Below are 22703 nucleotides of genomic sequence, written 5' to 3' on the forward strand. Positions count from 1 at the left end.
GTTCCCCTCTATTCGACATTGGTGAGGCCTCATCTGGAGTACTGTGTCCAGTTTTGGGCCCCACACTTCAAGAAGGATGTGGATAAATTGGAGAGAGTCCAGCGAAGGGCAACAAAAATGATTAGGGGACTGGAACACATGAGTTATGAGGAGAGGCTGAGGGAGCTGGGATTGTTTAGCCTGCAGAAGAGAAGAATGAGGGGGGATTTGATAGCTGCTTTCAACTACCTGAAAGGGGGTTCCAAAGAGGATGGCTCTAGACTGTTCTCAATGGTAGCAGATGACAGAACGAGGAGTAATGGTCTCAAGTTGCAGTGGGGGAGGTTTAGATTGGATATTAGGAAAAACTTTTTCACTAAGAGGGTGGTGAAACACTGGAATGCGTTACCTAGGGAGAAAAGGAGTACTTGTGGCACCTTAGAGACTAACCAATTTATTTGAGCATGAGCTTTCGTGAGCTACAGCTCACTTCATCAGATGTTTACCGTGGAAACTGCAGCAGACTTTGTATACACACAGAGAATATGAAACAATACCTCCTCCCACCCCACTGTCCTGCTGGTAATAGCTTATCTAAAATGATCAACAGGTGGGCCATTTCCAGCACAAATCCAGGTTTTCTCACCCTCCACCCCCCCCCCCCCCACAAATTCACTCTCCTGCTGGTGCTAGCCCATCCAAAGTGACAACTCTTTACATAATCAAGTCGGGCTATTTCCTGCATAGATCAAGGTTTTCTCACATCCCCCCCACCCCCATACACACACAAACTCACTCTCCTGCTGGTAATAGCTCATCTAAACTGACCACTCTCCAAGTTTAAATCCAAGTTAAACCAGAACATCGGGGGGGGGGGTAGGAAAAAACAAGAGGAAACAGGCTACCTTGCATAATGACTTAGCCACTCCCAGTCTCTATTTAAGCCTAAATTAATAGTATCCAATTTGCAAATGAATTCCAATTCAGCAGTTTCTCGCTGGAGTCTGGATTTGAAGTTTTTTTGTTTTAAGATAGCGACCTTCATGTCTGTGATTGCGTGACCAGAGAGATTGAAGTGTTCTCCGACTGGTTTATGAATGTTATAATTCTTGACATCTGATTTAAGGTCGCTATCTTAAAACAAAAAAACTTCAAATCCAGACTCCAGCGAGAAACTGCTGAATTGGAATTCATTTGCAAATTGGATACTATTAATTTAGGCTTAAATAGAGACTGGGAGTGGCTAAGTCATTATGCAAGGTAGCCTGTTTCCTCTTGTTTTTTCCTACCCCCCCCCCCCAGATGTTCTGGTTTAACTTGGATTTAAACTTGGAGAGTGGTCAGTTTAGATGAGCTATTACCAGCAGGAGAGTGAGTTTGTGTGTGTATGGGGGTGGGGGGGATGTGAGAAAACCTTGATCTATGCAGGAAATAGCCCGACTTGATTATGTAAAGAGTTGTCACTTTGGATGGGCTAGCACCAGCAGGAGAGTGAATTTGTGGGGGGGGGGGGGGTGGAGGGTGAGAAAACCTGGATTTGTGCTGGAAATGGCCCACCTGTTGATCACTTTAGATAAGCTATTACCAGCAGGACAGTGGGGTGGGAGGAGGTATTGTTTCATGATTTCTGTGTGTATATAAAGTCTGCTGCAGTTTCCACGGTAAACATCTGATGAAGTGAGCTGTAGCTCACGAAAGCTCATGCTCAAATAAATTGGTTAGTCTCTAAGGTGCCACAAGTACTCCTTTTCTTTTTGCGAATACAGACTAACACGGCTGTTCCTCTGAAACTTACCTAGGGAGGTGGTAGAATCTCCTTCCTTAGAGGTTTTTAAGGTCAGGCTTGACAAAGCCCTGGCTGGGATGATTTAACTGGGAATTGGTCCTGCTTTGAGCAGGGGGTTGGACTAGATGACCTTCTGGGGTCCCTTCCAACCCTGATATTCTATGATTCTATGATTCTATGATCCCCATCTTCCCTAATTTAACTAACAATGTCCCACATGGTACCTTGTCAAATGCTTTATTGAAGCCCAGGTATATTAGATCTATTGCACTTTCCTTATCTAAAAACAATCTGTTATCTTCTCAAACAAGGACATCAGGTTAGTCTGACATGATCTGCCATTGCTACACCCCTGTTGTATTAAAGCCCTTTGACCATTTACTTCCATTAATTTACTTATTTTTTCCTTCACAATTTGTTCTAAATCCCTGCGTGCTACTGAGGTCTGTAGTTGCCCGGATGACTTTTTTTCTCTTTCTTAGATACATTAGCTACTCTCCAGTCATATGCTACTATCCTGAACAGATAGATTAATTAAAAATCCTTGCTACTAGAGACTCACAGTCTTGTGAGTTAGTTCTTTCAGTATTTTGGGATGGAAATTATCCAGCCCCCTGATTTGAGAGCATGCAGAACAGAGAAGGAGTTTCATGAGGAACCTGAACACATCACCCAAGCCAAATTCCTTCATGTGGCAGATAAGTGGTTTCTGCAGACACAGTGCTTCAAACACTCATAGAATCATGGACATGCAGGGCTGGAAGGGACCTCGGCTGGTCATCAAGTCCAGCCCCCTGCTGTAAGGCAGGATCACGTAAATTAGAACATCTGTCAAGGTTCCTCCCCCACTCTGAACTCTAGGGTACAGATGTGGGGACCTGCATGAAAACCTCCTAAGCTTACTTTCACCAGCTTAGGTTAAAACTTCCCCAAGGTACAAATTAATTTTATCCTTTGTCCCTGGATCTCCACTGCCACCACCAAACTCTAACTGGGTTTACTGGGAAACGTAGTTTAGACACGTCTTTCCCCCAAAAATCCTCCCAACCCTTGCACCCCACTTCCTAGGAAAGGTTTGGTAAAAATCGTCACCAATTTGCATAGATGACCACAGACCCAAACCCTTGGACCTGAGAACAATGAAAAAACATTCAGTTTTCTTACAAGAAGACTTTTAATACTGGGAATGAGGGGCAATCAACAGGTTATCTCAAGTGCTTATATACAAATGCACAAAGCCTTGGAAACAAGCAGGGAGAACTGGAGGTCCTGGTGATGTCAAGGAACTATGACGTGATTGGAATAACAGAGACTTGGTGGGATAACTCACATGACTGGAGTACTGTCATGGATGGTTATAAACTGTTCAGGAAGGACAGGCAGGGCAGAAAAGGTGGGGGAGTAGCACTGTATGTAAGGGAGCAGTATGACTGCTCAGAGCTCCGGTACGAAACTGCAGAAAAACCTGAGTGTCTCTGGATTAAGTTTAGAAGTGTGTGCAACAAGAGTGATGTAGTGGTGGGAGTCTGCTATAGACCACCGGACCAGGGGGATGAGGTAGATGAGGCTTTCTTCCGGCAGCTCACGGAAGCTACTGGATCGCATGCCCTGATTCTCATGGGTGACTTTAATTTTCCTGATATCTGCTGGGAGAGCAATACAGCGGTGCATAGACAATCCAGGAAGTTTTTGGAAAGCGTAGGGGACAATTTCCTGGCGCAAGTGCTAGAGGAGCCAACTAGGGGGGGCGCTTTTCTTGACCTGCTGCTCACAAACCGGGTAGAATTAGTGGGGGAAGCAAAAGTGGATGGGAATCTGGGAGGCAGTGACCATGAGTTGGTTGAGTTCAGGATCCTGACACAGGGAAGAAAGGTAAGCAGCACGATACGGACCCTGGACTTCAGGAAAGCAGACTTCGACTCCCTCAGGGAACGGATGGCCAGGATCCCCTGGGGGACTAACTTGAAGGGGAAAGGAGTCCAGGAGAGCTGGCTGTATTTCAAGGAATCCCTGTTGAGGTTACAGGGACAAACCATCCCGATGAGTCGAAAGAATAGTAAATATGGCAGGCGACCAGCTTGGCTTAATGGTGAAATCTTAGCGGATCTTAAACATAAAAAAGAAGCTTACAAGAAGTGGAAGGTTGGACATATGACCAGGGAAGAGTATAAAAATATTGCTAGGGCATGTAGGAATGTTATCAGGAGGGCCAAATCGCACCTGGAGCTGCAGCTAGCCAGAGATGTCAAGAGTAACAAGAAGGGTTTCTTCAGGTATGTTGGCAACAAGAAGAAAGCCAAGGAATGTGTGGGCCCCTTACTGAATGAGGGAGGCAAACTAGTGACAGAGGATGTGGAAAAAGCTAATGTACTCAATGCTTTTTTTGCCTCTGTTTTCACTAACGAGGTCAGCTCCCAGACTGCTACGCTGGGCATCACAAAATGGGGAAGAGATGGACAGCCCTCTGTGGAGATAGAGGTGGTTAGGGACTATTTAGAAAAGCTGGACGTGCACAAGTCCATGGGGCCGGACGAGTTGCATCCGAGAGTGCTGAAGGAACTGGCGGCTGTGATTGCAGAGCCATTGGCCATTATCTTTGAAAACTCGTGGCGAACCGGGGAAGTCCCGGATGACTGGAAAAAGGCTAATGTAGTGCCAATCTTTAAAAAAGGGAAGAAGGAGGATCCTGGGAACTACAGGCCAGTCAGCCTCACTTCAGTCCCTGGAAAAATCATGGAGCAGGTCCTCAAAGAATCAATCCTGAAGCACTTGCATGAGAGGAAAGTGATCAGGAACAGCCAGCATGGATTCACCAAGGGAAGGTCATGCCTGACTAATCTAATCGCCTTCTATGATGAGATTACTGGTTCTGTGGATGAAGGGAAAGCAGTGGATGTATTGTTTCTTGACTTTAGCAAAGCTTTTGACACGGTCTCCCACAGTATTCTTGTCAGCAAGTTAAGGAAGTATGGGCTGGATGAATGCACTACAAGGTGGGTAGAAAGCTGGCTAGATTGTCGGGCTCAACGGGTAGTGATCAATGGCTCCATATCTAGTTGGCAGCCGGTATCAAGTGGAGTACCCCAAGGGTCGGTCCTGGGGCCGGTTTTGTTCAATATCTTCATAAATGATCTGGAGGATGGTGTGGATTGCACTCTCAGCAAATTTGCGGATGATACTAAACTGGGAGGAGTGGTAGATACGCTGGAGGGGAGGGATAGGATACAGAAGGACCTAGACAAATTGGAGGATTGGGCCAAAAGAAATCTGATGAGGTTCAATAAGGATAAGTGCAGGGTCCTGCACTTAGGACGGAAGAACCCAATGCACAGCTACAGACTAGGGACCGAATGGCTAGGCAGCAGTTCTGCGGAAAAGGACCTAGGGGTGACAGTGGACGAGAAGCTGGATATGAGTCAGCAGTGTGCCCTTGTTGCCAAGAAGGCCAATGGCATTTTGGGATGTATAAGTAGGGGCATAGCGAGCAGATCGAGGGACGTGATCGTTCCCCTCTATTCGACATTAGTGAGGTCTCATCTGGAGTACTGTGTCCAGTTTTGGGCCCCACACTTCAAGAAGGATGTGGATAAATTGGAGAGAGTCCAGCGAAGGGCAACAAAAATGATTAGGGGTCTGGAACACATGAGTTATGAGGAGAGGCTGAGGGAGCTGGGATTGTTTAGCCTGCAGAAGAGAAGAATGAGGGGGGATTTGATAGCTGCTTTCAACTACCTGAAAGGGGGTTCCAAAGAGGATGGCTCTAGACTGTTCTCAATGGTAGCAGATGACAGAACGAGGAGTAATGGTCTCAAGCTGCAGTGGGGGAGGTTTAGATTGGATATTAGGAAAAACTTTTTCACTAAGAGGGTGGTGAAACACTGGAATGCGTTACCTAGGGAGGTGGTAGAATCTCCTTCCTTAGAGGTTTTTAAGGTCAGGCTTGACAAAGCCCTGGCTGGGATGATTTAACTGGGAATTGGTCCTGCTTCGAGCAGGGGGTTGGACTAGATGACCTTCTGGGGTCCCTTCCAACCCTTATATTCTATGATTCTATGATAATAGAAGTAAAGAAATCCCCTCTGTAAAATCAGGATGGTAGATATCTTACAGGGTAATTAGATTCAAAACATAGAGAATCCTTCTAGGCAAAATCTTAAGTTACAAAAAAGACACACAGACAGGAATAGTCATTCTATTCAGCACAGTTCTTTTCTCAGCCATTTAAAGAAATCATAATCTAACACATACCTAGCTAGATTACTTACTAAAGTTCTAAGACTCTATTCCTGTTCTATCCCCGGCAAAAGCAGCATACAGACAGACACAGACCCTTTGTTTTTCTCCCTCCTCCCAGCTTTTGAAAGTATCTTGTCTCCTCATTGGTCATTTTGGTCAGGTGCCAGCGAGGTTACCTTTAGCTTCTTAACAGGTGAGAGGATTTTTCCTCTGGCCAGGAGGGATCTTAAAGAGGTTTACCCTTTCCTTTATATTTATGACAACATCCTAGTCAGGTGTTTGTCCAACCTGTTCTTAAAAACCTCCAGTGATGGGGATTCCACAACCTCTCTTGGAAATCTATTCCAGAGCTTAACTACGCTTATGGATAGAAAGTTTTTCCTAATATCTAACCTAAATCTCCCCTGCTGCAGATTAACCCCATTACTTCTTGTCCTACCTTCAATGGACATGGAGAACAATTGATCACTGTCCTCTGTATAACAGCCCTTAACATATTTGAAGACTGTTATCAGGTCCTCTCTGAGTCTTCTTTTCTCAAGACTCAAATGCCCAGTTGTTTAACCTTTCCTCATAGGTCAGGTTTTCTAAACCTCTGATCATTTTTGTTGCTTTCCTCTGTACTCTCCAATTTGTCCACATTTTTCCTAAAGTGTGGCACCCAGAATAGGAAACAGTACTCCAGCTGAGGTCTCACCAGCAGAGCAGAATAGAGCAGGACAATTACCTCCCATGTCTTACATTCTACTCTCCTGTTAATACTCCCAGCATGATATTAGCCTTTTTTACAACTGCATCACATTGACTCATCTCCAATTTGTGATCCACTATAACTACCAGGTCCTTTTCAGCAGTACTACTAATGAGCCAGTGCAACGTACTACACTAAGGAAGAAAGAATCAAATGCACAACTACAAAAGGGGAAATATCTGACTCAGTGGCAGTACTGCTGAAAAGGACCTGGTAGTTATAGTGGATCACAAATTGGAGATGAGTCAATGTGATGCAGTTGTAAAAAAGGCTAATATCATGCTGGGAGTATTAACAGGAGAGTTGTATGTAAGACATGGGAGGTAATTGTCCTGCTCTATTCTGCTCTGCTGGTGAGACCTCAGCTGGAGTACTGTTTCCTGTTCTTTACACTGAATTTCATCTTGCTGAATTCAGACCAATTCTCCAATTTGTCAAGGTCATTTTGAATTCCAATCCTGTCCTCCAAAGTGCTTGCAACCCCTCCTAGCTTGGCGTCATCTGCAAATTTTATATGCATATTCTCTATAGGCGCCGACTTCCCCTCTTTCCCTTGGGTGTTCAACCCCCTTCTGCCCTCGTCTCTGCCCCCACTCCACCCCTTCCATAAGGCCCCACCCCTGCCCCACCTCTTCCCACCCCTGACCCGTCGCCATTCCAACCCCTTCCCCAAAATCCGCACCCCCATTCCAACCCCTCCCGGCCCCTATTCCAACTTCTTCCCCAAATCCCTGCCTCAGCCCTGCCTCCTTCCCTGAGCACGCCATGTTCCCACTCCTCCTGCTCCCTTCCGGTGCATGCTAACACTGCCAAACAGCTGTTTGGCAGCAGCTGGGCGGGCAGCACTGGGAGGTAGGTGGAGGAGAGGGGATGTGGCGTGCTCAGGGGAAGAGGAGGTGGGGAGGGGGTGAGGGGAGCTTGGCTGCCGGTGGGTGCAGAGCACCCACTAATTTTTCCCCATGGGTGCTCTAGCCGGGGTGCTCCAGCCCCGGAGCACCCACGGAGTCGGCGCCTATGATACTCTCCACTCCGTTATCCAAGTCCGTAATGAAAATATTGACTAGTACTGTACCCAGGAATGACCCCGTGGGACTACACTAGATACATCCGCCCAGTTTGACAGCAAACCATTGATATGCAATCTTTGAGCAGTCTTTCAACCAGTTATGCACCCACCTGTTGAAGGCTTGTGGCCTGTTTTTCACACTTCTCCTACAGCAGAACAGTCATTATATCAGGCTGGCCAGACAGGAAGGAAGAACTCCAGAGGCATAACTAGGAGACATGTGGGGAGTGTTACAGACCCCCAATCAGATGTTTGCTGAAACATCAATGACTCTGTTGACAAAGAATCTCTCCAATCACAGAAGAAAACAAAACTAAAAAGTAAACACCACTGCATGTTTCAGAATTTTGTTTAGCTCTCTGCTACAATCACACTCCGGCAAACAAGAATCAGGGCTTATTTGTTTGTTGGTGCCTTGTTCCACTCCAAACAGTGGGGCTGTGCTGGCAGATATGGTTACTAACCTGTTCTATAACTGTTGTTCCTCAAGATGTGTCGTACACGGCCACTCCACTTCAGGTATGTGCACGTCTAGTGCCACAGTTGTCAGAATTTTTTCCCTCAGCAGCACTTGTTGGGGTGGCACTTGAGCCCTGTGCTGTTTTGTGCTGCTGTGCAGTGGCATAAAGGGCAGAACTGCCCCCAGCCCCCCTTAGTTCCTTTCTTACTGGACAGACTCTGACACAGAGGGGAAGGAGGGTGGGTTGTGCAATGGACACATGCAACACATCTCAAAGAACAACAGTTACAGAACACGTTAATAACTGGTTCTTCTTCTTTGAATGACTGCACATGTCCATTCCACTTCAGGTGAATCACGAGTAGTTCCATTTGGAGGTAGGATCTGAGTCTACTTGAGTAAAGACTGAAGGACCATATGTCCAAACTTGGCATTATCTCCAGACTGCTGAGAGATGGCATAATGTGAGGCAAAGGAAGGCACTGAAGACCAAGTTGCTATTTTGCAAATGTCCAGAATAGGCACTTGGGCCAAAAAGGCTGCAGAGGCTGCATGTGCCTTTGTTGAATGTGCTAATACTCTGTTTGGAGGGGTTACATTGGCCAAGTTGTAGCATAAACATATGTCAGTGGAGATTTTATGAGAGGAGACCGGACAGTCCTTCATCCAGTCTGAAATTGCCATAAACAACTGTGAAAATGATTGGAATGGTTTATTCCTGTCCATGTAAAACACCAATGCTCTCCTGACAGCTAGTGTGTGAAGTCTCTCCTCATCCCTGTGAACATGAGGCTGAGGGAAGAAACTTGCCTGACCCTGATTAATAAGGAAGAGAGACACCACTTTGTATGAGGGCATAGGCATATCTTGTTCTTGTAGAAGACTGTAGACAGAGGTTCGGACTCTAGAGCTTGTAATTCACCCACTGTCCAGGTTGATGCAAATGGTCCAAACTTTTTAGAAATCTGGCTGTCGTACGATTGGAGAAAAGCGAGTGGCTATCAACTGGAACGTGGAAAGCTGTGATAGCTGCCAGGTGGATCTTGATGTAGCTCATGGCAAGACCTTCCTGGTTCAGGAATTACAAATAGTCCAACACATGATGGATCAGTGCCAGGACAGGAGAAACACCTTTTTTCTGGGACCAGATGTAGAATCTCTTCCACTTCATCAGGTAAGTATACCTAGTAGAAGGTTTCCTACTATTTAAAAAAAAATCTTGAACTCCCTTTGAACAAACATCCTCCTGAGGTGTTAGCCACAGAGCATGCAGGCTATCTGGTGGAGGCCCTGCAAGTTAGGGTGGAGGAGGCTACCGTGGTCCTGAGAGATCAGGTCTGGGTCCAATGATAATGTCAGTTGAGCTCTATCTGAGCAGGTCAGCAGAATGAAAAGTCAGTCTTGTTGAGGCCGTGCTGGAGCTATGAGTCTCACTCGAGCATGTTCTTGCTTGATTTTCAATAAAATTCTGGGCAGGAGTGGAACTGGAGGAAATGAGTATAGGAGCTCATTTGTCCAGGGCAACAGGAAAGCATTCATGAGAGACCCTGGGCTGTGACCTGCTTGAGAGAAAAACTGATGACACTTCCTTTTGACTTTTGTTGCAAACAGGTCTATTTGGGGAGAGCCCCACCACTGGAAAATGAACCTGAAAACATCTGGGTGGAGGGACCATTTGTGGTGAGAAAGATCTGCTTAAATTGGTCTGCCAGATTATTCGGAACACCAGGAAGGTGAGAGGCTTTGAGTGAATTGAGCTGGCAATGCAAAAAGTCCCACAGTCTCACTGACTCTTGGCAATGCTCCTACTACTGCAGCCCAATATGCCGTTAGCCTTCTTGGCAACAAGGGCACACTGCTGACTCATATCCAGCTTCTCAAGCACTGTAATCCCCAGGTCCTTTTCTGCAGAATTGCCACTTAGCCAGTTGGTCCCCAGCCTGTAGCAGTGGAAGGGATTCTTCCATCCTAAGTGCAGGACTCTGCACTTGTCCTTGTTGGACTTCATCAGATTTCTTTTGGCCCAATCCTCCAATTTGCATAGGTCACTCTGGACCCTATCCCTACCCTCCAGTGTATCTACCTCTCCCCCAAGTTTAGTGTCATCCACAAACTTACTGAGGGTGTTATCCATCCCATCATCTAGATCATTAATGAAGATGTTGAACAAAACCAGGCCCAGGACCGACCCTCGGGGCACTCCACTTGATACCGGCTGCCAACTAGACATTGAGCCGTTGATCACTACCCATTGAACCCGACGATCTAGCCAACTTTCTATCCACCTTATAGTCCATTCAGCCAATCCATACTTTTTTAACTTGCTAGCAAGAATACTGTGAGAGACTGTATCAAAAGCTTTGCTAAAGTCAAAGTATATCACGTCCACCACTTTCCCCATATACACAGAGCCAGTTAGAGCTCATCATAGAAGGCAATCAGGTTGGTCAGGCATGACTTGCCCTTGATGAATCCATGTTGACTGTTCCTGATCACCCTCCTCTCCTCCAAGTGCTTCAAAATGGATTACTTGAGGACCTGCTCCATGATTTTTCTGGGGACAGAGATGAGGCTGACCGGTCTGTAGTTCCCCAGCTTATCCTTTTTCCCTTTTTTAAAGAGTCTTGCACCTGGGCACTATATTTGCCTTTTTCCAATTGTCTGGGACCTCCCCGATCGCCATGACTTTTCAAAGATAATGGCCAATGGCTCTGCAATCACATCAGCCACGTCCCTCAGCACCCTCGGATGCATTGCATCCGCCCCCATGCACTTGTACATGTCCAGCTTTTCTAAATCGTCCTTGTGACGATGTGACTCAGCAGGGAGGGGGGAGTGTTGACCTGGGAATGTGCCCTGGGGATGGGAGACCTAAGAGCCTGTCACCTGAGCCAGGAGGGGGAGGGGGAGGTAACACCTCTGCCCAGGAATGTGAACAGAGGCTGCAGCAGGGAACCTGCTGGGTGGGTGGAGTTGGCAGTTTGGAGGCTGGGTGGAGGAACGCAGGGAACCCCAGGGCTGGGGTCTAAGCTCCCTGCTCCCCCAGAAGGACGTGATTGAGGGGTCCTGGTTGTACCCACAAGCTCTGTTGTGGACTGTGTTCCTGTTGTCCAATAAACCTTCTGTTTTACTGGCTGGCTGAGAGTCTCAGTGGATCCCAGGAAGAGGGGTGCAGGGCCTGGACTCCCCCACACTCCACGACAACTGGTGGCAGCGGTGGGATCTACTGCACCCCGTGAACGGCGCTTCCTGCAGTAAGTGACTGGGGAACAGTAAAACGAAGGGGAATTGACGGGGACCAGGCGTGCTGAAGATTCAGAGAGAGACGGTTTCGGGGGGCGGCTAACCCCTGGGAATGTGTGACCAGAGAGAAAGACTTTTGCAGTAACAGGGTCCCCCGGGGGATTGCAGCGAGCGGTCCCAGGGGCGGAGGAGTCTGCAGCTCGACCCTGGCAAAGAGGTGGTGACCTCAAGAAGGACTGGCACACTAAGGGCTTTTCCTGGAAACCGTGGGAAGCTGCCCGGCCTGCGAGTGGCCAGCAGGGAGATGTACGCTAAACGCCTTAAGAGTGACCTGGTGGAGCTGTGCAGGCAGAGGGGGCTGCGCATCGGGAGGTCCACCAAGGAACAACTGATTGCCCAGTTGGAGGAGAGGGATCGCTTGGATGACCCGATCCCTGTCCCTGAGGGGAGCCGCCCGGCAGACGCAGCGTGGGCCCTGGGGCCTGACCGGGCTGGGAGGGGTCAGACTGCTGCCGAGGACATCCCGAGACCCTTCCTACCTATGCCTGGGGGAGGGGTTGGGGGAAGCCCAGCGAATACCAAGGGCACCCTGACCCCAGCACCCAGCAGGGGATCCTCCCGGCGGAGCTCCCCATCCCTGGAGCAGAGGCGGCTGGAATGGGAGAGGGAGATGAAAATGAGGGAGCTGGAGGATCATGAAAAACAACGTCAACATGAGGAGAAACAACGTCAACATGAGCAGGAGGAGAAGGAGAAACAACGTCAACATGAGCAGGAGGAGAAGGAGAGGGAGCGTCAGGAGAAGGAGAGGGAACGTCAGGAGAAGGAGAAACAAAGACAGCATGAACTGGAGCTGGCCAGGCTGAAGAGCAGTGGGGCCCCGGCTGTGGTGAGTGAGGGGGGACCCAAGACTGCAAGGAACTTTGATAAGTGCTTCCTGGCCCAGCGGAAGGAGGGGGAGGACATAGATAGCTTCCTGACGGCCTTTGAGAATGCCTGTGAGCTGCACAGGGTTGACCCTGCAGACAGGCTCCAGTTCCTCACCCCCTTACTGGACCCCAAAGCCGTGGAGGTGTACAGCCGGATGACAGGGCCGGAGGCAGGGGACTATGAACTGTTCAAACAGGCCCTTCTCCGTGAGTTTGGGCTGACCCCCGAGATGTACCGGAGAAGGTTCCGGAGTCAGCGTAAAACGCCTGAGGTCACCTACCTACAACTGGTCAACCGGATGCAGGGGTATGCCCGCAAGTGGACAGCTGGGGCCCGAGCTAAAGAGGACCTGCTTGACCTAATTGTACTGGAGCAACTGTATGAACAGTGCCCTTCCGACCTGAGGCTGTGGTTGGTGGACAAAAAGCTCGAGAACCCCCAGCACGCAGGGCAGCTGGCCGACGAGTTTGTGAACAGTCGGTCAGGGGGTAGCCGGGAGGAGTCCCAAAAGAACAGGCCCCCCCGATGCAGAGAGAGAGTCACCAGGGGGCCTCCCAGCGGGGAAATAGGGAGAACCCCCTCCCAAGGGGAACGCCTGGCGTCGGGCCCCTCCGACCCGCTCGAGGGGACCAACGTGACCTGAGCTGCTATCACTGTGGCCAGAGAGGCCACATACGGTCCCAGTGCCCTGGGCTCAGGGACAAACTGAGCAGACCCAACCTACCCAGGGTTAACTGGGTAGGGACCCAGCTGGACGAGGGGCAGACGACCCAGGAAAGGGGGCCTACCAGTTTACCACCTGCTCAGGAGGGAAGAGTACCCCAGGCCAGCTCCACCAGAGGGCTGGAGGCTCTGGACTCAGGGTGCTCAGTTTACAGGGTGGGCGCGGGGCTGTCCCTCCGGAGAGAGTGCCTTGTTCCCCTGGAGGTGGATGGGAGGAAGGTCAATGGATACTGGGATACGGGCGCGGAGGTGACGCTGGCCCGGCCCGAGGTGGTGGCCCCAGATCGGGTGGTGCCCAACACCTACCTGACCCTGACAGGGGTGGGCGGGACCCCATTTAAGGTGCCCGTGGCAAGGGTACACCTGAAATGGGGGGCCAAGGAGGGCCCCAAGGATGTGGGGGTACACCACCATTTGCCCACTGAAGTTTTGATGGGGGGAGACCTAGAGGACTGGCCAAGCAAGCCCCAGACTGCCCTGGTTGTGACCCGTAGCCAGAGCCGGCGAGGGCCACTGCTCCCTGACCTCGGGGAGGGTACCGCACCGGAGGCGCAGGACCCTACCCTGGTGGGAAGGGAGGGCCGAGGGGCACGGCTCAGAGAGGCTGAGGCCTCAGACCTGGCCACTGAGGGGGAACCGGTCCCCATCCCTTCCCCAGCCGCTGAGTTCCAGGCCGAGTTGAGGAAAGATCCCTCCTTGCGGAAGCTCAGGGACCTGGCCGACCTCGGTGTGGTACGGACCATGAGGAGAGGCTGCCAGGAGAGGTTCCTGTGGGAGAAAGGGTTCCTATACCGAGAATGGGCTCCCACAAGGGAAGTAGAGTCCTGTGGGATCAGGAGGCAGCTGGTGGTCCCCCAGAAGTATCGCCGCAAGCTCCTGTACCTGGCCCATGACATCCCCCTCGCAGGGCACCAGGGAATCCAGCGCACCTGGCAGAGGTTGCTACAGAACTTTTACTGGCCCGGGGTCTTTACCACGGTCCGGCAGTATTGCCGATCCTGTGACCCCTGTCAGAGGGTGGGGAAGGCCCGGGACAAGGGGAAAGCGGCTTTGAGACCTTTGCCCATCATAGAGGAGCCTTTCCAGAAGGTGGCCATGGACATCGTGGGGCCTCTCAGCAAGACGACCCGGTCGGGGAAGAAATACATTCTGGTTGTGGTAGATTTTGCCACCCGCTACCCCGAGGCAGTGCCCTTAGCTTCCATTGAAGCAGACACCGTGGCCGATGCGCTCCTGACCATTTTCAGCCGAGTGGGGTTCCCCAAGGAAGTCTTGACAGACCAAGGCTCCAACTTCATGTCGGCCCTGCTCCGGTGCTTGTGGGAGAAATGTGGGGTCCGGCACGACTGGGCCTCAGCTTATCACCCCCAGTCCAACGGGCTGGTGGAGAGGTTTAACGGGACGCTAAAGATGATGCTGAAAACCTTTATGAACCAGCACCCGCAGGATTGGGACAAGTACTTACCTCACCTGCTGTTTGCGTACAGGGAGGTGCCCCAGGAGTCTACCGGATTTTCGCCTTTCGAACTGTTATATGGAAGGAGGGTGAGGGGCCCCCTGGACCTGATGAGAGACGAGTGGGAGGGGAAGACCACTCCCGATGGAGAGTCAGTGGTGGAGTATGTCCTGATCTTCCGAGAGAGACTTGCTGAACTCATGGGCCTGGCCAGGGAGAATCTGGCCAGAGCCCAGAAGAAGCAGAAGGTCTGGTATGACCGCACGGCAAGGGCCCGTGCCTACGCCACCGGGGATCCGGTGATGGTTCTCATCCCAGTGAGAAAGAACAAACTACAGGCCGCCTGGGAGGGCCCTTTCAAGGTCATCAAGCAGCTCAATGAGGTAAACTATGTGGTGGAGCTGTCGAACCGGGCGCACCACCGCCGGGTGTACCATGTGAATATGATGAAGCCATATTATGCCAGGGGGAATGTGGTGTTGGCCGTGTGTGGACAGTGGGAAGAGCAGGGAGATGACCCTTTAGTAGATCTATTCCCTGGGACCAGAGCTGGTTCCCCCCTGGAAACAATCCCCCTCTCGGATCAGCTAACCCCTGCCCAGCAAGCTGAGGTCAGGGAGGTGCTGCATCCGTACCGACAGCTGTTTTCCAACCAGCCTGGACGCACTATTCTGACTGTCCACCGGGTGCAGACAGGGTCGCTTCACAGGGACCCTTCGGTCGCTTCCCGAGTCACAGGGAAAACTGCTCAGGACCTGGAAAGAGAGGTCCGGGACATGCTGGCTTTGGGGGTGATCCAGCCATCTGCCAGCCCTTGAGCCTCGCCGGTGGTGCTGGTCCCCAAAAAGGACGGGTCGGTCCGGTTCTGCGTGGACTATCGGAAGCTCAATGCCATCACTGTATCTGATGCCTACCCCATGCCCAGGCCGGACGAGCTCCTAGACAAGCTGGGAGGAGCTCGGTACCTTACCACCATGGACCTTACAAAGGGCTACTGGCAAGTGCCGCTGGATGCAGATGCCCGACTGAAATCGGCCTTTATCACCCCTCTGGGGCTCTATGAGTTCCTGACCCTGCCTTTCGGCCTCAAGGGAGCGCCGGCCACCTTCCAGCGCCTGGTGGACCAGCTCCTGAGGGGGATGGAGAGTTTTGCCGTGGCGTATATTGATGACATCTGTGTCTTTAGCCAGACCTGGGAGGACCACGTGTCCCAGGTTAGACAAGTGCTGGACCGACTCCAGGGGGCTGGGCTGACTGTAAAAGCGGAGAAGTGCAAGGTGGGGATGGCGGAAGTGTCTTACCTGGGCCATCGGGTGGGGAGCGGCCGCCTAAAGCCGGAACCAGCCAAGGTGGAGGTGATCAGAGACTGGCCCGCTCCCCACACCAAAAAGCAGGTCCAAGCCTTTATTGGGATGGCAGGATACTACCGAAGATTTGTGCCCCACTTTAGCACCATAGCCACCCCCATCACTGAGCTATGCAAGAAGGGGAAGCCAGACAAGGTGGTCTGGACCGAGCAGTGCCAGGTGGCTTTCCGGGCGCTGAAGGAGGCTCTGGTCAGTGGCCCAGTTCTGGCGAACCCGGACTTTGACAAGGCCTTTGTGGTGTTCACCGACGCCTCCGACACGGGACTGGGGGCGGTGTTAATGCAGGAGGATGAAAAGGGGGAGAGACACCCCATCGTGTACCTGAGCAAGAAGTTGCTACCCCGGGAGCAACACTACGCGGCCATCGAGAAGGAGTGCCTGGCCATGGTGTGGGCCCTCAAGAAACTAGAGCCCTATCTCTTCGGGCGGCACTTCACCGTGTACACCGACCACTCTCCCCTGACCTGGCTGCACCAGATGAAAGGAGCCAACACCAAACTCCTGAGATGGAGCCTGCTGCTGCAGGATTACGACATGGACGTGGTCCACGTGAAGGGAAGTGCCAACCTGATAGCGGATGCGCTGTCCCGGAGAGGGGGCCCCGAACTTCCCCAGGTCACTGGTCAGTGACCCCGCTCAGTTCAGTCTCGAAGGGGGGAGAGATGTGACGATGTGACTCAGCAGGGAGGGGGGAGTGTTGACCTGGGAATGTGCCCTGGGGATGGGAGACCTAAGAGCCTGTCACCTGAGCCAGGAGGGGGAGGGGGAGGTAACACCTCTGCCCAGGAATGTGAACAGAGGCTGCAGCAGGGAACCTGCTGGGTGGGTGGAGTTGGCAGTTTGGAGGCTGGGTGGAGGAACGCAGGGAACCCCAGGGCTGGGGTCTAAGCTCCCTGCTCCCCCAGAAGGACGTGATTGAGGGGTCCTGGTTGTACCCACAAGCTCTGTTGTGGACTGTGTTCCTGTTGTCCAATAAACCTTCTGTTTTACTGGCTGGCTGAGAGTCTCAGTGGATCCCAGGAAGAGGGGTGCAGGGCCTGGACTCCCCCACACTCCGCGACAGTCCTTAACCTGTTCTTTAATCACTGTGGGCTACGCACTTCCTCCCCGTATCATGCTGCCCAGTGCAGCAGTCTGGGAACTGACCTTGTCTGTGAAGACTGAGGCAAAAAAAGCTTTGAGTACTTCAGCTTTTTCCACATCATCTGTCACTGTGTTGCCTCCTAAATTCCCTGTAACCTGTGCAGCCACCTATTTAGTGCTGCGCATATGCTCAGGGAACCCACCCGGGGACCTGCCATGGCTGGGGTGCCCCTCCCTCAGCTTCCACCGAGCCCAGCCCCACAACTCCTCTGGTCCCAACTGTGCTGTGGCGCAGTCTGGGGCAGCCCATCCCCAGGTGCCACCAGGGCACCCAGACCAGAGCGGCCCGGCCCCAGGCACGGTCAGGGCGGCCTGGACCCAGCTGCGACTGGGGAGGCCCAGCCTGGACCCAGGCACGGGTGGAGCGACCCTCTCCTGGCCTGGACCTGCTGGGGTCGGGGTGGGTGGGGGGAAGGGGGTGCCTATCCTGCAGCCCCAGCCCCAGCGCTGCCACAGCAGAGAGAAGCACCTCTCCCCCTCAGCCCAGGTATTATTGCTGTGGAGTCCTCTGAGCACCCTCCTGCACCCCCAATCCTGCACCCCCACCCAGAGCCCTCACCCCCTGCACCCAACCCTCTGCCCCAGCCCTGAGCCCCTCATCCCCAGCCCCAGCCCAGAGCCCACACCCCCAGCCAGAGCCCTCACACCTCTGCACTCCTCCCACACTCCGAACCCCTCGGCCCCACCCCCACCACATGCATTTTGTTATGTGCACCAAGATGAAGGTGCTGTGTGACATATCACTTCCATATTGGTGCACATAAAATTCATTCTGCACATGGGTGGGAAAAATTAGAGGGAACATGGCTGCCTTTTCAGTAAGGGTCCCACACTTTCCCTGACCTTCTTGTTGCAAAGGTATTTGTCATGGTAGGATGGGCCTTCAGGTCTAAAGCAGTGGTCAGCATCATCTGCAATCATAACTGGGGAAGAAAGGTCTTGGCTTTCGTAGAGTCCAAGACTGCTTCTATAAACTCTGTCTCTTGTATAAGAGACAGGATTGACTTCTCTGTGTTGATGAACAACCCTAATACATTGAAGGTGAATTGGACAACAGTCATGTTGGACCATCCAAGCAGGGAAACACTTGAATTCCCAATTTTCTGAAGAACACTGGCACCACTGCCCTCTACTTTGTGAATACACATGGGGCGGCAGACAGGCTAAATGGTAAGACTGTAAACTGATAGTGGCATAGGTTGACCAAAAATCTGAGGAATTTCTTGTGGCTTTGATGTTTTGCTACATGCAAATATGCATCTTTTAAGTCGAGGGTGGCATACCAGTCTCCAGCATCCAGGGAGGGATTAACAGAAGCCAGAGGCACCATACAAAACTTTATTTTCTTTAGCTATCTGTTGCAATCTTGCAGGCCTAGAATGAGTCTGAGACATCCTTTTGCTTTTAGAATTAGGAAGTATTGAGAATAAAATTCCTTTCTGCTGTGAAATGGAGGACCTTCCACTATGACTCCCAACTGGAGGAGAGATTGCAGCTCCTGAAGGAGAACTTCCTCTTGAGTGTGGCCCCTGAAAAGGGATGAGGAAAGGAGGTGAAAAGGGAGGACAGAAATAAATTGAAGGATATCTCCCAATTCCACTATACTTAAGACCCACTGGTCTTCAGGGATGCTGGACCAAGCATTTAAGTAGGGGGATAACCAGTTGGCAAAAAAGGGGTAGAAGAGGCTTGCACTCTGGAAGATGGTAGGCTGTCCTTGCCAAACACATCAAAATATTTGCTTAGAACTGTCATTCTGTCGGTAAGAACTAGGAGCTGCTGCAGAAAACAAAAGGGTTGGTCTTCTATAACCTCCAATCTTTTTTCTCACTAGGTCCTGGTTGTGAGACATGAAAGAAGGATAGTATGGCTGTGGAGGCGAGATCTGCTTTTAATTTGGGGAAGGGGAGTCTATGCAGCTTGTCATCAGTCTGCTTAGAGAAGAGCAATGACCCCTCAAAGGGCTGTAATACTTTGGTCTCATTTTGGTTGTTGGGTTTAGCGAACAGATACTGGGTGGTGCAGGTGGCCTGTGATATACAGAGCTCAGACTAGATGATCTGGTAGGCCCTTTTGGCCTTAAACTCTATTTATCTAAAAGGTCATAGGAACAGTGGGTGCTGGAGGAGCTAGGAATTCACATAGAACTCTGTCTGGATGTGTGAATTGACAAAGGCATGGAAAATGGTCCCACAGTCAAAGAGCCTTCCTTTTAAGCTTCCTGTTCCTGGACTGATCCGCAGCCATCCTAGTCAATGCCAGGAGGAGGTCCCAGGACTATGTGGGACCTTAGATCAAGTGGGCAAAAATAAACAGGTGAAAGGAAAATTGCAGCTCCAGCCTCTCACCACAAAGGGTTGGTTGGATGTTGGAGGAAACCATGAAATGCAGCAGCAATGTGCCTATGCTCACAACTCCATGGAGGATCTGCCAGCTTACATCACTGGTGGATGGTGGAACCAGGATGGAATATATGCTCTCCCACCAGGGGCCTTCCATCCAAGCATGAGTGTCCCACCACTTGGGTCCCTGGGGGAGGGAGTGCAAAAGAGCAAGGAAATGGATGATATGGAGTGCTCAATATATGAAGATGTCCCCTGGGCATGACTGTGAGGCGGGCTTAGGTTGTTGCGTGGAGAGCAGCTGCGGGGATTTGTCATGGGGCCAAGGCCTGACAGACTCCAGCAGGCAGGAGAGAAGGGTGGTTTGGATAAGTCTTCTCAGAGGACCCATTTGGGGAACATGAGAGAGGTAGGGGACAGGGCAGCTTTCACTGCCTAGAGCATACAACAGGAAGTTTGAGTGAGGTGGGCAGCCCCACGCATGGTGAAAGCATGGTGGGGACCACCCAGTCCTGCCGGCTGTAACTTATGAAAGGGAATATATGACAGGGTTGCCTGCAAAAGCAGAGGATTGGACTCAGTGATCCAGGAGATCCCTTCTAGTCCTGTGTCCTTCTATAGTCCAGAAGTTCTTGATTCTGAGGACCAACCTCTGGTCAACTGAAGAGAACACTACCAGCACATGAAGCTGGAAATTGGGCAGGAGGGGCTCTAGGAGAAAGTCCTCAACTCTCAGTGGCTACAGAGGACCTGGTTGTGGAGACCAGCTGGTAGAAGGCTGGCAACTGTGAGAGGTCTAATGGGAGACACCTTGGGTTGAAGTCAAAGAACTGCTGGTCCTATCAGAGCCCTCAGAAACAGTGGAGAAAAGCAAGCTCCATGCAGGACAGGAAGCATCCTACAGGATCTCTGCAGGACCTGTGTAAAGTACACTCTGGCCTGTCACAGCTGGACTTTGAGGTCTACCCACTTGGGACAGTAGTCACGAAGCAGGAGTTGGAGGAATTGCAAGTGCCAGGTCCTGTCAGCAAGAGTCTGGGTCAGAGTCAGAGACTGGAGATCAGAGGTAGGCTGGAATCAGGAGGCATGCATCAGGATCAGAGTCAAGCTGGAGTAGGAGACAGGCGATCAAGCAAAGTCTAGCACTGCAGCAGGCCAAAGTCTGTACAGCTGCCCAGGCAACTTGTTGGGGCAACCTCTGGGGTTAAATAGGGTGCTTGGCCAGTCAGAGGGCTGCAGGGCACCATCACTCTGGGTCTCTTGGGAGATATCTTGCAGTGCCTACTCTCCACAGTGCTCCCTGGCTGTCTTTCTACATGGCCTCCTGGTGGCACTGTAGGAACATCAACTGTTCTAGGTTCTGCAGACCTGGGTTCTAGTCCCTGGTTCTTTACAGCCTGAAAGAACCAGGTTCTGTAGGCTGGGAATATCAGGCCAGGTCAACAACTGAATCGTCAGTAAGAGCGGCCCAGCAGCCTAAAAAGTTGTGCTAGAACAGGATAGGTTATGTGTTGACTCAAACTGGGCAGAAGTTGTCTCTCTTTCTGGGCCATACGGGTAGGAACCACACTGCCCAGATCCAGATTGAGTCAGTAGAGGTAATGCTGAGCTTGTTTCTGCATGGCACTGACAACACACAAATGTTACAACCCTAATACGCCCACACGCTCTGTACCCTCTGGGATCCAGCCGTGGTTCTCAAACTGGTCCAGCCGGATGACTTTAGGGTCGTGGCACCCTTGAGTACGTCGGATCTGGCAGGCTACACCTGCCTTCCAGGAGGGCATCAGAGCAGAAAAGAAGACCTGGTACTCGCTGTCAGACAGTGGGCTGCCTGGAACCGGGGATGACATGCTGCAGACAGGCTGCACCATGGGGAGCAGAAGTCCTGTGGAGAAAGCAGGACAGGGATGAGTACAGCCATCAGTGACTCAAGGACATAAAGAAACACTTCATAGACCTGTCAGTCCCCATGTTTCCACTTGCTTCCCCAACCTCTAGATCAGCCCAACAAGCCCATCCAGCCTGAGGTTCCCCCCTGTTCCCCATGTTGGCTGGACCACAATGGTGCCTTAGAAATTAAACACAAACACCTCAAGCCAGCCTGTTTCCCCCAGATCTGGGTGAGTCTGGTCTGGAGCTAGTTCCTTTGAAGTAAAAGGCTTCATATCCCATTCCATAACCACCCAGTCCTCCAGAACTGGGGCTGCACTGAAACCAGTGCCCTACAGGTGAAAGGCTGTTTTATCCCATTCCTTAATCTCCCTGAGTCAGCCAGTTCTTTTAACCCGTTTTGCACCAGCTGTGCCCCTGTGCCCTACCCCCCTGCAACCTGCTTAATAATACAGGCTCTGATCCTGTAGAATTTGCACCCCATTCCCTAACCATGTGTCCCATCCTAGGAGTTTTGAGACTTCATAACAGTAAGAAAACAAAGGGCAAAGTACATGTGCAGCAATGAGGCCATCTTGTGCCCTGTGTTGGCTAGTGCCATTCAAGAGCAAAGATCTTGAAGATCCATTCCCATGGGGATGAGGGAAGGATACCAGGAGTATATTCCCAGTGGGGAGAGATGGCAGAGGTACTTTCTCTTCAGGGATACTCAGGGACAACAATAGAATTTCCTGGGCTCAGGGATTTTGTGTGACACCTTATAGGGAAGAGGCAGCCAAGACATCAGAGGGGAGGGGTTCTTGTGAGGTGCAGACACAGGTCACTTACCCACCAGGAGGGCCCAAGGCAGAGACTGGAACCTCAGCATTTTCTTCTCTTTAACTCCAGCACCTGCAACTCCCAACCAACTCCTCCCATTTCAAAGGCCAACATGGAGGCTGTCGGAATGAGAATGTGGCGACCTCATAGTCAGAACTCTAGAGGAGCCACAGTGAGGGTGGAAGGCAAAGGGATCAAGAGCAATGTAGGAATGATCAGAAAAGGGGGTCAAGGGGCAGGCAGGGAGGGGCACAGATGAAAAGAGGAAATCCGGAAGGGGGAAAGGATTTGGGGAACATGGAAGATGAGAGGAAAAAGGAGAGGATTTGTGATGGGCAGCAAGGTTGGAACTACTATGGGGGATGAGAGGCTTGGGGAAGTCATGGGCAGAGTGGGAACTGGAAGGGAAACAAACTAGGGATATGGGGAAAGTGAGGGATACAGGCAGGTGAGATGAGGAATCCAGGATAGGATGAAGGCATGGGAGATGAGAAGGATGGAGGCAGGGA

The 22703-nt window shown here is 51.3% G+C and overlaps 1 protein-coding gene across 1 annotated transcript in view; it reads right to left on the reverse strand.

Annotated features, from left to right (window-relative positions):
* Window positions 1-22243, reverse strand: part of ACRBP (acrosin binding protein) — a 72284-nt gene extending 50041 nt beyond the window's left edge. The window contains exons 1-2 of the mRNA XM_048820556.2: window positions 22204-22243; window positions 21158-21370 (exon numbers count right to left, since the gene is read on the reverse strand). Of these exons, the coding sequence (XP_048676513.1) occupies window positions 21158-21370; window positions 22204-22243 (253 nt within the window). The remainder of the gene's footprint in view (window positions 1-21157; window positions 21371-22203) is intronic.
* Between the last annotated feature and the right edge of the window lie 460 nt (window positions 22244-22703).

Source organism: Caretta caretta, chromosome 1, assembly GCF_965140235.1.
Source record: "Caretta caretta isolate rCarCar2 chromosome 1, rCarCar1.hap1, whole genome shotgun sequence".
In the NCBI taxonomy this organism is placed as follows: Eukaryota; Metazoa; Chordata; order Testudines; family Cheloniidae; genus Caretta; species Caretta caretta.